General features: G+C 32.0%; 2 protein-coding genes and 1 long non-coding RNA gene across 3 annotated transcripts; 2 read left to right on the top strand and 1 right to left on the bottom strand.

Moving 5' to 3' along the window:
• Positions 1 to 539: 539 nt before the first annotated feature.
• LOC146913167 (uncharacterized) lies at positions 540 to 2013 on the bottom strand. Its single transcript, XM_085720882.1, has 3 exons — positions 1295 to 2013; positions 1165 to 1218; positions 540 to 591 (listed from the first exon to the last, which is right to left on the bottom strand). Exons 1-3 carry the CDS (start codon positions 2011 to 2013, stop codon positions 540 to 542), a joined length of 825 nt encoding a protein of 274 aa, XP_085577008.1.
• Positions 2014 to 3043: 1030 nt separating this feature from the next.
• LOC146913166 (putative F-box/FBD/LRR-repeat protein At1g78760) lies at positions 3044 to 4395 on the top strand. Its single transcript, XM_085720881.1, has 3 exons — positions 3044 to 3343; positions 3374 to 3988; positions 4111 to 4395. The coding sequence occupies exons 1-3, from the start codon at positions 3044 to 3046 to the stop codon at positions 4276 to 4278; spliced, it is 1083 nt and encodes a 360-aa protein (XP_085577007.1). The 3' UTR covers positions 4279 to 4395.
• Positions 4396 to 8297: 3902 nt separating this feature from the next.
• Positions 8298 to 9715, top strand: LOC146913165 (uncharacterized). The gene is made up of 3 exons (XR_015016393.1): positions 8298 to 8951; positions 9078 to 9238; positions 9501 to 9715. It is a non-coding gene; the product is annotated as an uncharacterized LOC146913165 (long non-coding RNA).
• Positions 9716 to 12102: the final 2387 nt, after the last annotated feature.

The raw sequence follows: 12102 nt of genomic DNA, 5'->3' as shown, positions 1-12102 counted from the left end.
TTTCTTCAGACAAGCAGGTTGACGCAAGTGGAAGAGTTCGTGTTGGAGACCAACAGAAGGAAGCCGGATGATTTACCTTATGTACACGATTTGTACCAGTCTCAAATATTTCTCAGTGTTGCGCCAGAGGCATATATGTATTAAATTTCATATTTTATTGGATGTACGAACTTGTATTATAAATGTATTCATTCAAAAAGGAAATTATGTTGTAATTTTAATGTATCTAGTACTAAGTTTAACGCACGTGCTAGATATTCTAGATAAATCTAGTATGGGTGTTACAAACACGATCCTGTAGGATTTTTACTACGGAACAGAGTCTTTTGGCGGTGCTGGAAGTGTCCGCGGAGGCGTTCTTAGAGCATTTTGAGAGGGTTCCGACCATCATAAAGTGTAAAAGAAAATGCTAACAGTGGTGAATTCAAGGCAATTTAAAGGAATCGGTGAAACGATTACCATTCTTTTAGTGCCAATGATATGGAGTAGACTAAAATAGTGAAAATGCTCATACCAGATGGTTTCCGAAGCGGTAGAAGCTATTCTCCGATAATAGGAAGAGATTCTCCAGCACCGTGAGAGGAAAGAAACCTGCAAAATAGGTTAGCATTATCATACTCAAGTAAGCGAGAGGACGAGGAAGGTAAGGTGTGCGAAAAGTGGTAAATTGTGATCATTCAGGATATTGATCCAACGACCACGATGAGATGAGGAAAGCTCTCTGTGGTGAGGCGCACAAGAAGTATGATGTGCTGCTCTGAGTGCTAAGGATAATGGTACTCCTCGTAAGCATATATAGAGGTGTATCTTTCCTTGCCTTGTAACATTGTAGTTTTTCTTTCTTGGGCTTCTACCGTGTTGTACCTCAAAAATAAAATAAAATTATATATTTAATTTTGTTGTTCCCTTTAATTACGGTATGGATTTAAATTTGAAAAATATATGAATTATTTTGTCAAAAAAAAAAAAAGAATTATTAATGGTAAATTTATCCATAAACATAACACATTAGAATTTTATATTTATTTAGATTTGATTTGTTAATATTGGTTTAAGAATTATTTTAGATTTGAACTAAAATTTAAATTGGAATTAGATCATATTTAATTTGATTCAAATTTATATTCTGGAAATTTGATTCAAAATTAAAATTAATATTAATACAACATTTTTTTTTTGACGTTAAAGACAATTTCATTAACGAAAGTCTGGCAATAAATCAAATGCCAAGACAACAGAAATACAAGGCGAAGTTTCTTCGACCCATATAGAATCTAGATTCTTAAGAGCATATTTAGCTAAACAATGAGCAGCTTGGTTGGCTTCACGCCTAATATGCAAAAAATTTAAACTACGAAAACTACCCTTAAAACTAATGCAATCTCGAATAATAGAGCCAACATAGTTGGGAGATTGTTGGTGAGCATTCAACTCTGAAACCACATTAGAAGCATCTGATTCTGCTATAAGATTCAGAAAAGACATGTTTTTTGCAAATTCCAAACCCTTCCGCATAGCTAAGGCTTCTGCAACCTCTGAATCTGGTAATGAAAATACTTGCCAAGAACTAGCACTTACGACAACACCTTCGTTATCTCTCACCACAACACCAATACCCCACTTATCACCCTCTATCGGACCTGCTGCGTCAACATTAAGCTTATAGAAACCACTAAAAGGAGGTGTCCAATGAACATCAGATATTGGCAAAGTTGGACCTCCACTTAGTGTCTCCACCAACACCATACTAGCACTCTTAAAATTCACAATAGATCTTTGTGCCTTTTGAATAGTGGCAGCCACATCAACATCAGCCCCCTCAAAACATTTCTTATTTCTAGCACACCATATCTCATAACACAATGCCAGAACATGGACTATAATATCCTCATCGACATCAATAATATTTTCCTCTAACCACTTATGAAAAGGAACATACCTGGAATCATGCGAATTAAATACCACACCTAAATAGGAAGCAAACCATATCTGCTTTGACCAATAACACTCCATAAAGAGGTGTGAGATTGTCTCATTATGTTCTCCACAAAGAACACACAATGGAATATTAATACAACATTTGATTAGGTAGAGAAGAAGAAAAATTAAAATAAATTATATAAAAAAACTAAATATATACTATAACTTTTTTTTAGGATAAAGTATAAATTGAACTTTTAATTTAATTTTGAATCTTGCACCAGTAAATATAACTTATTTGCATTTTATAGTTGTTTTTCGTATGATTCTTAACTAAAAATAGACTTTCCCTAAAAAAAACTTAAAATATACTTATTTTTATTATAAATAATTTGAGAAAGTTATGGATTTGAGAAAATCATGAATAATTTAGTTCTGAATTATGTGAAAAGAACATAAAATAATGATTTTGTCCTTATATTATACTAGTTAAAGACGAGTGCATGTCTTTCTATTTCTATTTACTTTCTTTTTATAATTTATTTCTGTTTTTATTGACAATGAATGATAAAATGGAAAATAATAATGAGATGAAGGCTAAAACTGGAAGAATAAACATTAAAAATAAAGCTCAATATTTTTTAGATATGGTTTTAATGTAATATCTAATATTGCTCATATTGTTGTGGATTGTTCCTTCTAGTGTTGTCCATTGTTCCTATTTTAATGAGATTTAGCCAATTTTTTAATTGATAATTTAAAAAAGTGATCAAATTGAAAGAAAAAAAATTCAGCCCAAAATTATGTATACCCTATTTCTTTTTATTTATAACTCAAAATCCTACATCTACTACTAAGACCCTATTACTTTTTTTTCTTTCTTTTTTAATAAAGGAAAAACCCTACTTCTACTAGCATCACAAATAAAGATAGAGAACTATTTTTAATATTTTTATTTTCGATATAAATTATGGTAGAGATTCTCTATAGTTTTAAATTATGGTAGAGATTCTCTCTAGTTTTATTCACACGATCAAAGTTTTTACTAAACCCTATAAATCATTGTATTTCTTTCTCCTTTGCTTTAATTTTCATAACTTGCCACAGAATGGCTTCTATAAGAATGGCTTCACCACTGAAGAAAGTAAAGAGAGAAAAACATGATGATGGTGAAACTATAGACAGATTGAGTGATTTACCCGATTGTGTTTTACTTCACATACTCTCCTTGTTCAAAACCAAGCACGCCGTTCAAACTTGCATTTTATCCACTAGATGGAAGAATCTTTGGAAGCGCCTTTCAAACCTTATAGTAAGTTCTTCGCAATTTAAGAATTTCAAATGTTTCGTCAAATTTGTGGGTCAATTTTTGTCTCTACGCGATGAATCAACCGTTTTGCATGATTTCAAATTTCAATGTTTGGTTGCTTGGGAGTGTGACATGTACACAAAGAGGATTTACGAATACGATGTTTCACCTAATGTCAAAAGGATTTTCGAATACGTTGTTTCACATAATGTCAAGCGATTACATATCGACGTCCAATGTGATATCAACCACTTTCCGCCAAGCTTCTTTTCATGTCGCACTTTAACATCTCTTATCCTTTCTTTTTCTCATTCTCAAGAAACAATATTTCCAAATTCTCTGAATTTTCCAGCTTTAACCAACTTGTCTTTACAGTACTTAGCCTTTCGTGTGGGCGATGATTGCCGTGTCGAGCCTTTTTCATTATTTAACAGGTTGAATAGTTTGACCATACGGTATTGTAAGGTTCTTGGTAAACAAAACATCTGCATATCAAGTGTCACACTTGCCAATTTAATAATTGAATATTGCAACTTCGAGTTATATACTCCAAGTCTTTGCACCTTTGTTTACAAGGGTATTCCTACCGTTAAGCAACTATGTGGAAGCAAGAACAATCTCTCTTCTGTCAAGCATGTAAATATTGATATTGATGATAGTAGTTTGATGAAATCTGCTCAAACTTCATTAATTCTACACAACTGGTTGGTTGAGCTTGCTAATATTGAATCATTGACAATTTGTTCACATACTCTTGAGGTACTTTAGGACATTTTTATTGGTTTCAATTTATATTTCACCAGTTGTTTTCTTAGGATATGCTTTCTTTTTATATGACTTGCTTTAAATTGATCCTGATTCATAGTCATTTCATTGCATAGATTCTTTACTATGTTCGCGATAAATTGAAGGTTGAGTTTCTTTCCTTGTGTAACTTGAAGTCATTGAAAGTAAAAACGGACAGGTCATCAATAAATGATGGAATATTGGACTTTTTGCTTCAAAACTCACCGTCAGCAAAGGTTGACCTCATACGTCGATTAAAGTAAAAAGTACGTTCAACTTGTTAACATATTTTTTTGCTACTAATTTGGTGTTTACCTTCTTTGTTCTTTTTTCCCTTGGTATCTCTTATTATAACTTGATTGGATTGAACCTCAAATTAAGTGGATGCTCTAGAACAACAATCGGATTTCCTTTATTTTTAAGTAAATGAAGGTTGATATCTTGACTAATGACTGAGTAATATCAATGTATTACGATAAATTCTCCTATGTCGTCCCCTGAAATTGGATTTCTTTTATTTTTTTAAGTCATTGAAAGTACAACAATCGGATTTCTTTTATTTTAATGAAAGGTTGATATCTTGACTAATGACCGAGTAATATCAATGTACTACGATAAATTCTCCAATGTCATCCCCTAAAACCTGAGTTTTTGTATTTTTAAGTCAATGAAGGTTGATATCTTGAATATTGACCAAGTAATGTATGATGATAAATTCTCCTATGACGTCGTACCCTAAAATAGGTTGCAGTTTAATTTTTGGCAGGAATGTAAGTAGTATTATTTTACGTGCAATTGCATATTTTCCTCAAATTTATTTGATAAAATTTTAAGTTGAAGAATTATGGAATAGTCTCACTAATTTTTAGTATCTTCAATGATTCTCTGGTTGATGAGCAACATTTTCATGATTTGATGTATACTAGTCCATACTTTTAATGGTGTTATTTTTTCAGTTTAAACCAGAACCATGTTCACACGACAACAAAAGTTATAGATGCTGGTACATGCAGAAAGAGAGGGGCATAGGACACTGCCCAGAGATCAAACTAAGCATGGATGCACTATAATAACAACCCTTTTGCCAAGAGAAATTTTTTTTTTTTAGCTAGATAAAATGCTTAATTATGATTTATTTATTTTCTTACGAGTTGCTAAATTATCATTCCTATTTAAATATTTAATGATATTTGTTTGTGGTAAATTCAATGCAACTAGTGGACAGATTTGTATCTTTCGAAAGAAAAAAAATAGACAGATTTGTAATCATTCTTCTCAGATTCTAACGGTGGTTTGCATACAAAATTTGAACTCTCTCTTATTTTAACTGATCTCTTGTTTCATGCATTTGAATCCTTTGCCTTTCTCAAAAATAATAATATAGTACTAATATACCATATTTAGCAAGAGTTATAATGTTTACTGAAGTTTCAATGATGTAATTCAAAAAGTATTTTCAACTTGTTAAACATATTTTTTTCTACTAATTTGGTTTTTTGCCTTCTAGTGGCAATGATATGAAGTGCACTAGAGTTGTGAGTAATCGGTAAAAGAATTGTGTAAGATGATTTTCAATGCGGTAGAAGTTGTTCTCCGGTATGGAGAAGAGATTCTCTGGTGAGGGGAAAGAAACCTGAAAAATAGGTTAGCACTCCGATACTCAAGTCAGTGAGAGGATGAGGAAAGAAAGGTGTGCGAAAAGTGGTAAAATTTGATCATACCTTGGGTGTGGCGCGAAGGCAGACTTATATAGTGGAGTTCGGCTGTAGCTGACTTCGTAAAACCAGAGGCAAGGTGCGATAAGTGCTTAGATATTGATCTCGTGTCCACGATAAAATGACGAGCACTCTTTTGCGGTGAGGCGGCACGTATTTGGCCGACGATATGGGCTTCTGCCCAGTTTGAAACTAATGGTAATGGTTTTTTTTTTTTTAAATGGAGTATTATTAAAAAAAATCGACCACTCATAAGTTTGGACTGAGATGCCAAGATTTATCATATCTATCATAAATCAAATAGATGTGCAAATGTGTTGGCCAATATTGGTTGTTTTCCTAATCGTGATTCTTTTTGGTATCACCAACCACCTACTGAGTTTGTGTAGGTGTTTGCCGATATATTTGGGGTGTATCTTTCCCTGCATTGTAGCGTTGTAGTTTTTCTTTTCTTGAGCTTCAACTCTTCTTTTTTTTTTTGACAAATTGAGCTTCAACTCAGTTGTATCTCAAAAATAAAATAAAATTATAGTTAATTTTGAATTTCCCTTTAATTACAGTGTGGATTTGAATTTTAAAAAGATATGAATCGTTAAGGGTAAATTTATCAATAAAAAAGTCAAATAAAAATTAGAATTTATTACCAACATAGTGTGGTACATGTGTGGGGTAGATACATGGGTAATACAATCGTTTAGTTTAGGGTTCAATTCCAAATTGGCTTGTATGAAAAAACATGGTTAATTATTGAAATTGACTCTTTAATATATGCGAAGTCTGAAATATGACTCTGTAAAGTAAAAAGCAAATATTTTAACCTTGTAATTTGAGATTCTTATTATTTTTTATCCCTCTAATATAGTTGGGGGGGCTTGAAGGTGGAGGCGTCGTTTGTTAGCTTGGGAGGAGGATCTAGTGGAGGAGATTAGGAACTTGCTTTCTAACATTACATTGCAGGAATTTGAGGCAGATGTTTGGATTTGGCGACCAGATATTGGTGTTATTCGGTGTATCAAATGCTTATGAGGCACGAGATACACATTCACGACGTCGCTTCAGATGCACCCTGGCGTAAAAGTGTTCCTTTGCATGTGGCGTCTCTTCCGCAATAGATGACCGACAAAGGATAACTTGGTGCGACGAGGTGTTATTACTACTGACAATCAATTATGTGTTACATGATGTGGCCAATATGAAACTATAGATCATTTAATAATTCATTGTACTATTTTTGGCGACCTATGGAAACTTATTAAGTCTTGGATTGGTGTGTATTCGGTGGATCCCCAGCAGGTTACAGATCATTATTACAAATTTGTTCACTCTTCAGGTGCTTATGCTCCGCGTCGGTCATTCTTACATTTACTTTGGCTTTGTTGTATTTGGGTACTTTGGACTGAAAGGAACCATAGACTTTTTGCTAACAAAGCCAATACGACCGTGCAACTATTGGTTAAAGTGAAGATGTATTCTCTTCGGTGGTTGAAAGCTAAAAATGTGTGCTTTCCTTTTGGTTATCATATGTGGTGGCAGAATCCCCTTGCATGTTTGGGGATTGGCTGATGTTTTATTTTTCATTTATTACCATACTCTTCAGGACTGTTTGATGTAACTCTGTTTTGCTTCTTTACGCACTCCTTGTGTTAGGGAGCAAAACTATTTTATTGTTAATATATATCTCATTTTGACTTGTTCAAAAAAAAAAATGTAGATAAAATAGTTTAAATAAAGGACAAAATAGGTAATGAAAAAGTCAGTCTAAATTCATGTATTTTAAACTTATTTTCTTTTTTTTTTTTTTGGTGGTGTCCAGGGTTCGAACCTGGACCTTGCATATATTAATTATTAATTGTCTTTACTAACTGAGCTAAACTTACGGGGACAAACTTATTTTCTTTATATATAGTATAGAAGATGATATAGAATAGGAGAGAATTACCTTTTTATATAACTGAAAAACCCTAGTTTAGGACCCAATTTCTTTTACTTTTTTTTATAACTGAAAAACCCTACTTCTAGGACCCTAATTCATTTGCTTTTCTATAACCGGAAAACCCTACTTCTATTAGCAATAGCATCACAAATAAAGATGGAGAATTATTTTAATATTTTTATTTTCGATATAAATCATTGTAGAGATTCTCTCTAGTTTTATTCTCTCTAGTTCTTTCTCCTTTGCTTTAATTTTCATAACTTGCCGCAGAATGTCTTCTATCAGAATCGACAATCCCTCCACTGAAAAGCACATGAAACTTTACCGCACAATTGCTTCTGAGACAGAAAAGAAAGTAAAAAGAGAAAAATATGACGATGGTGAAACTATTGACAGATTGAGTGATTTACCAGATTGTGTTTTACTTCACATACTCTCCTTGTTAAAAACCAAGCACGCGGTTCAAACTTGCATTTTATCCACTAGATGGAAGAATCTCTGGAAGCGCCTTTCAAACCTTATAGTAAGTTCATCACAATTTAAGAATCTCAAATGTTTCATCAAATTCGTGGGTCAATTTTTGTCTCGACGCGATGAATCAACAATATTGCATGATTTCAAATTTCAATGTTTGGGTGATTGGGAGTGTGGCATGCACAAAAAGAGCCAAATAAGGACTTTCAAATACGTTGTTTCACGTAATGTCGAAAGGATTTTCGAATACGTTGTTTCACATAATGTCAAGCGATTACATATCGACATCCAATGTGATATCAACCACTTTCCGCCAAGCTTCTTTTCATGTCACACTTTAACATCTCTTAACCTTTCTTTTTCTCATTCTCAAGAAACATTATTTCCGAATTGTCTGAATTTTCCAGCTTTAACCAACTTGTCTTTACAGTACTTAGCCTTTCGTGTGGGCGATGATGGCTGTGTCGAGCCTTTTTCATTATTTAACAGGTTGAATAGTTTGACCATACGGTATTGTAAGGTTCTTGGTAAACAAAACCTTTGCATATCAAATGTCACACTTGCCAATTTAATAATAGAATATTGCAACTTCGAGTTATATACTCCAAATCTTTGCACCTTTGTTTACAAGGGTATTCCTAAGGTTAAGCAACTATGTGGGAGCAAGAACAATCTCTCTTCTGTCAAACATGTAAGTATTGATATTGATGATAGGAGTTTGAAGAAATCTGCTCAAACTTCATTAATTCTATACAATTGGGTGGTTAAGCTTGCTAATATTGAATCATTGACAATTTGTTCACATACTCTTGAGGTACTTTAGAATTTTATTTGATTGGTTTCAATTTTTATTTCAACAGTTATTTTCTTAGTATATGCTTTCTTTTTATATCACTTGCATTAAATTGATCCTGATTCATAGTCGTTTCACACTGCTTAGATTCTCTACCTTGTTCGCGATAAATTAAAGGCTGAGTTCCTTTTGTGCAACTTGAAGTCATTGAAAGTAAAAACGGACAGGCCATCAATACATGATGGAATATTGGAATTTTTGCTTCAAAACTCACCGTCAGCAAAGGTTGGCCTCATACGTCGATTAAGGTAAAAGTATACGTTAAACTTGTTAAACATGATTTTTTTCTAGTTTGGTTTTTTCCTTCTTTGTTTTTGTTTCCTTCGGTATCTCTTATTGTAACTTATTATCAGTGGAAAATTACAAGTCACTTGGGTAGAGAAACAAATTCTATATTAACCTCAGAATAGTCTCACTAATTACTTGCTTCCTATTAGTATCTGTTCTGATTTTCTTGATTTGTTTACTTGTCCATACTTTCAATGATGTTAGAGATGTTGGGATTTGCAGATAATCAGAGTGGAGGATACTATCCTGAGAATTTTGTGGTGCTCTTGTTTTTACAAGAGGATTGAGCATGGATGCATTATAATAACAATTTTACCAAGAGAAATATTTCCCTAGCTTGATAGAATGCTTTATAAGATTTATTTATTTTCGTATGACTTGTTAAATTATCATTCCTTTTTTTTTTTGTTGAGAGGATTCCTATTTTGTTTTACATATGATAGTTAGGAGATTTACATATTATTTAAATATTTAAATATTTAAGAAAATTTGTTTGAGTAAATTCAATGCAACTAGTAGGGTTTGATTTGTGACCTTTCTTCTCAGATTCTAGCATAGTATTTGGCCTTCTTTATTTCTATTGTTTTATGGATACTATGAATATGTCAAATATATGTAAGTTTTAGAAACTTCTTATGATAGGAAAATTCAATATTCATACACAATGCTACATTCAGAAATTCTCTTTCATAGAATAACAATTTGGTTCGAATCAATGCATATTGTAACATTTCTGTTAAACAATAGCAATTAAATTGAGACGGGTTTGGTGTATAGAAGTGGTTCGCCGGTTTAAAGAAATGGTTTTATTTTTCCAAGTTGAAAACCAGTTTGGTTTAGATTTAGTTTCGGTGTTCTGTGCCAAATATTTGCCCATGACTACATCCATGTAGTGGCAGAGCAACTGCAAGGATGCCATGGTCCCCCAACATTTTCAATTGTTTTTATTATACTAAGATGATGATGACGATAGAAACAAAACATGTTTTTATTAGCCAATTGAGTGTGAACTACCAATTTTCAATCCTTTTCAATTTCTTGAAATTGTTAGAGGAAAATCTATGGCTTTTGTTGGAGATTCTGTTGGTAGAAATCACATGCAGTCATTGATTTGTCTTCTATCAAGGGTAAGTTTCACTTCTACACTTCTTCAATTTTGATGCAAATTTTATTGAAAAAATTAATCATCATTTTTTATCATTTGCTTTTGTCCTTTTTTTTTTTATTTTATGTATAGGTTAATTATAGTTGCTTTAGTGTTAAGTGATTTGGCATGTGGCGTGATTGTATCATTTTTTTTATTTACTCAAACTTTTGAACCGAAAATACCATCAATCAATGATGGTATTGACTTATTTACTCAAATTTTTTTTATTTGCTTCAATGACAATTCATAGAGGCTTTAATTCACATTGATAAAAAAAAATCTATCATTGTGCTCCTTGATCAAGTTTATAGATTGATGAAGTAGTAGTCATCAATGTTATCACAATTCATGAGACTAGTCATTTGTCAAAAGAAACGGAAGGTTTCATTTAGGAGAAACATAGAAACAAGTGTGATTAATGATACCTTTGTTAAACCCCTTTAGGTTAGTCTGGTGGTATTGACTTATAACCTGGCTAATAAATTTTCCCCCAACATTTTCAATTGTTTAAACTTACGCATGTGAAATCTTCTAGTTGGATGAATTGAGATACAGTAAATAAAGATGTATTAATCAAAAAAGTTATTGATACTATATTGATATTCTAAAATGATAATTAATTTTAAGTAGAGAAATATTTCAAACGAGAAATTTATAATGAAAAATGGTTTTCTGCGGTAAAATTAACTGTACTCATTCACATACTAAAATTAACAAGAATATAATCCAAATTAATTAAAAGGTCATGGATAAGACATTCCTCAAAACCGAAGATTAGTACATATGATTAAAAAATCTAGATACACACTAACGATACAATACGAAGAAGGGATGAATCTTGAAGTTCAAACTCAAACCCATACATATCAACATCCTAAATTTTTTAGATTTATTATTGTTTACATCAAAATATATTATGTGTTTCCACTTGAAATCATTCAAACCCTACCTTTTCAGTTTATACCTAATTTAACTAATAACTATATATCTATCAATAAATTTATAATTCACAAAATATTCCTAAAAATTAAGTCTTCTATAGTATGAACCACTAAAAACTACATTTCTGTTTGTGTGATCTACCAGACTAGGAAACATATAATGGTTTGAAATTGAGTTTGTTGGGATAGTTTCATTGCCTTTGAGAGCATATTTCTTTCATGTATGTACATGTAATATCTATTCACAATGGGGATGTGGAAAAACATTTAACCGCTTTAGTATAAACAAATTTATATTTGTATGTGGCAAAATAAATCATCTTAAACCAAATGTTTTCACGGATACCATATAATGAAAATTGCAGTGTGAATGTGAGTGTGCTAACGTCTCTATAAGCACCTTTAAAGGCTTTCTCTAATTGCATCTTTTAATTTGTCCAACTTAATAAAAAAAATAAGAATATAACAATAAAAAAATTATCATCTCATGCTTAGTGTTTTTATTAAAAATAATAATAAAAATTGTTCTTCATCGTGTTTGTTATTTTTTCTCTCAAGATCACGTAAAGTTTGCTTTCATACATAGTTCAATCATGCAATTATTTGCAATCGGTTTTTAGCTTCTTATGCATGATCAAACAAACAACACATAGATATCTAATGCAATAAAGAGAGGAGAATGATATATACTCTCTTCACTAACTATCCTTTATTTCATCAACCATCTCTAAAAAAC

Source organism: Medicago sativa, chromosome 6 (genome assembly GCF_051527215.1).
Source record: "Medicago sativa cultivar Bolivia chromosome 6, Bolivia_mono, whole genome shotgun sequence".
In the NCBI taxonomy this organism is placed as follows: Eukaryota; Viridiplantae; Streptophyta; class Magnoliopsida; order Fabales; family Fabaceae; genus Medicago; species Medicago sativa.
Note: the sequence above shows the minus strand (reverse complement) of the source record. Positions and strands in the feature narration are given on the sequence as shown.

Excerpts from the sequence above, each read along its gene's own strand:
- LOC146913167 (XM_085720882.1), bottom strand. The coding sequence starts at position 2,013 with ATGGAGTGTTATTGGTCAAAGCAGATATGGTTTGCTTCCTATTTAGGT. Across the intron at positions 1,219-1,294 it reads GCTGCTCATTGTTTAGCTAA|TTATTGCCAGACTTTCGTTA; the intron begins ATATGCTCTTAA and ends TTGGCATTTGAT. Across the intron at positions 592-1,164 it reads AACGTCAAAAAAAAAATGTT|GTTTCTTTCCTCTCACGGTG; the intron begins GTATTAATATTA and ends CCTATTTTGCAG.
- LOC146913166 (XM_085720881.1), top strand. The coding sequence starts at position 3,044 with ATGGCTTCACCACTGAAGAAAGTAAAGAGAGAAAAACATGATGATGGT. Across the intron at positions 3,344-3,373 it reads ATTTCAAATTTCAATGTTTG|AGGATTTACGAATACGATGT; the intron begins GTTGCTTGGGAG and ends ATGTACACAAAG. Across the intron at positions 3,989-4,110 it reads TTTGTTCACATACTCTTGAG|ATTCTTTACTATGTTCGCGA; the intron begins GTACTTTAGGAC and ends TTCATTGCATAG.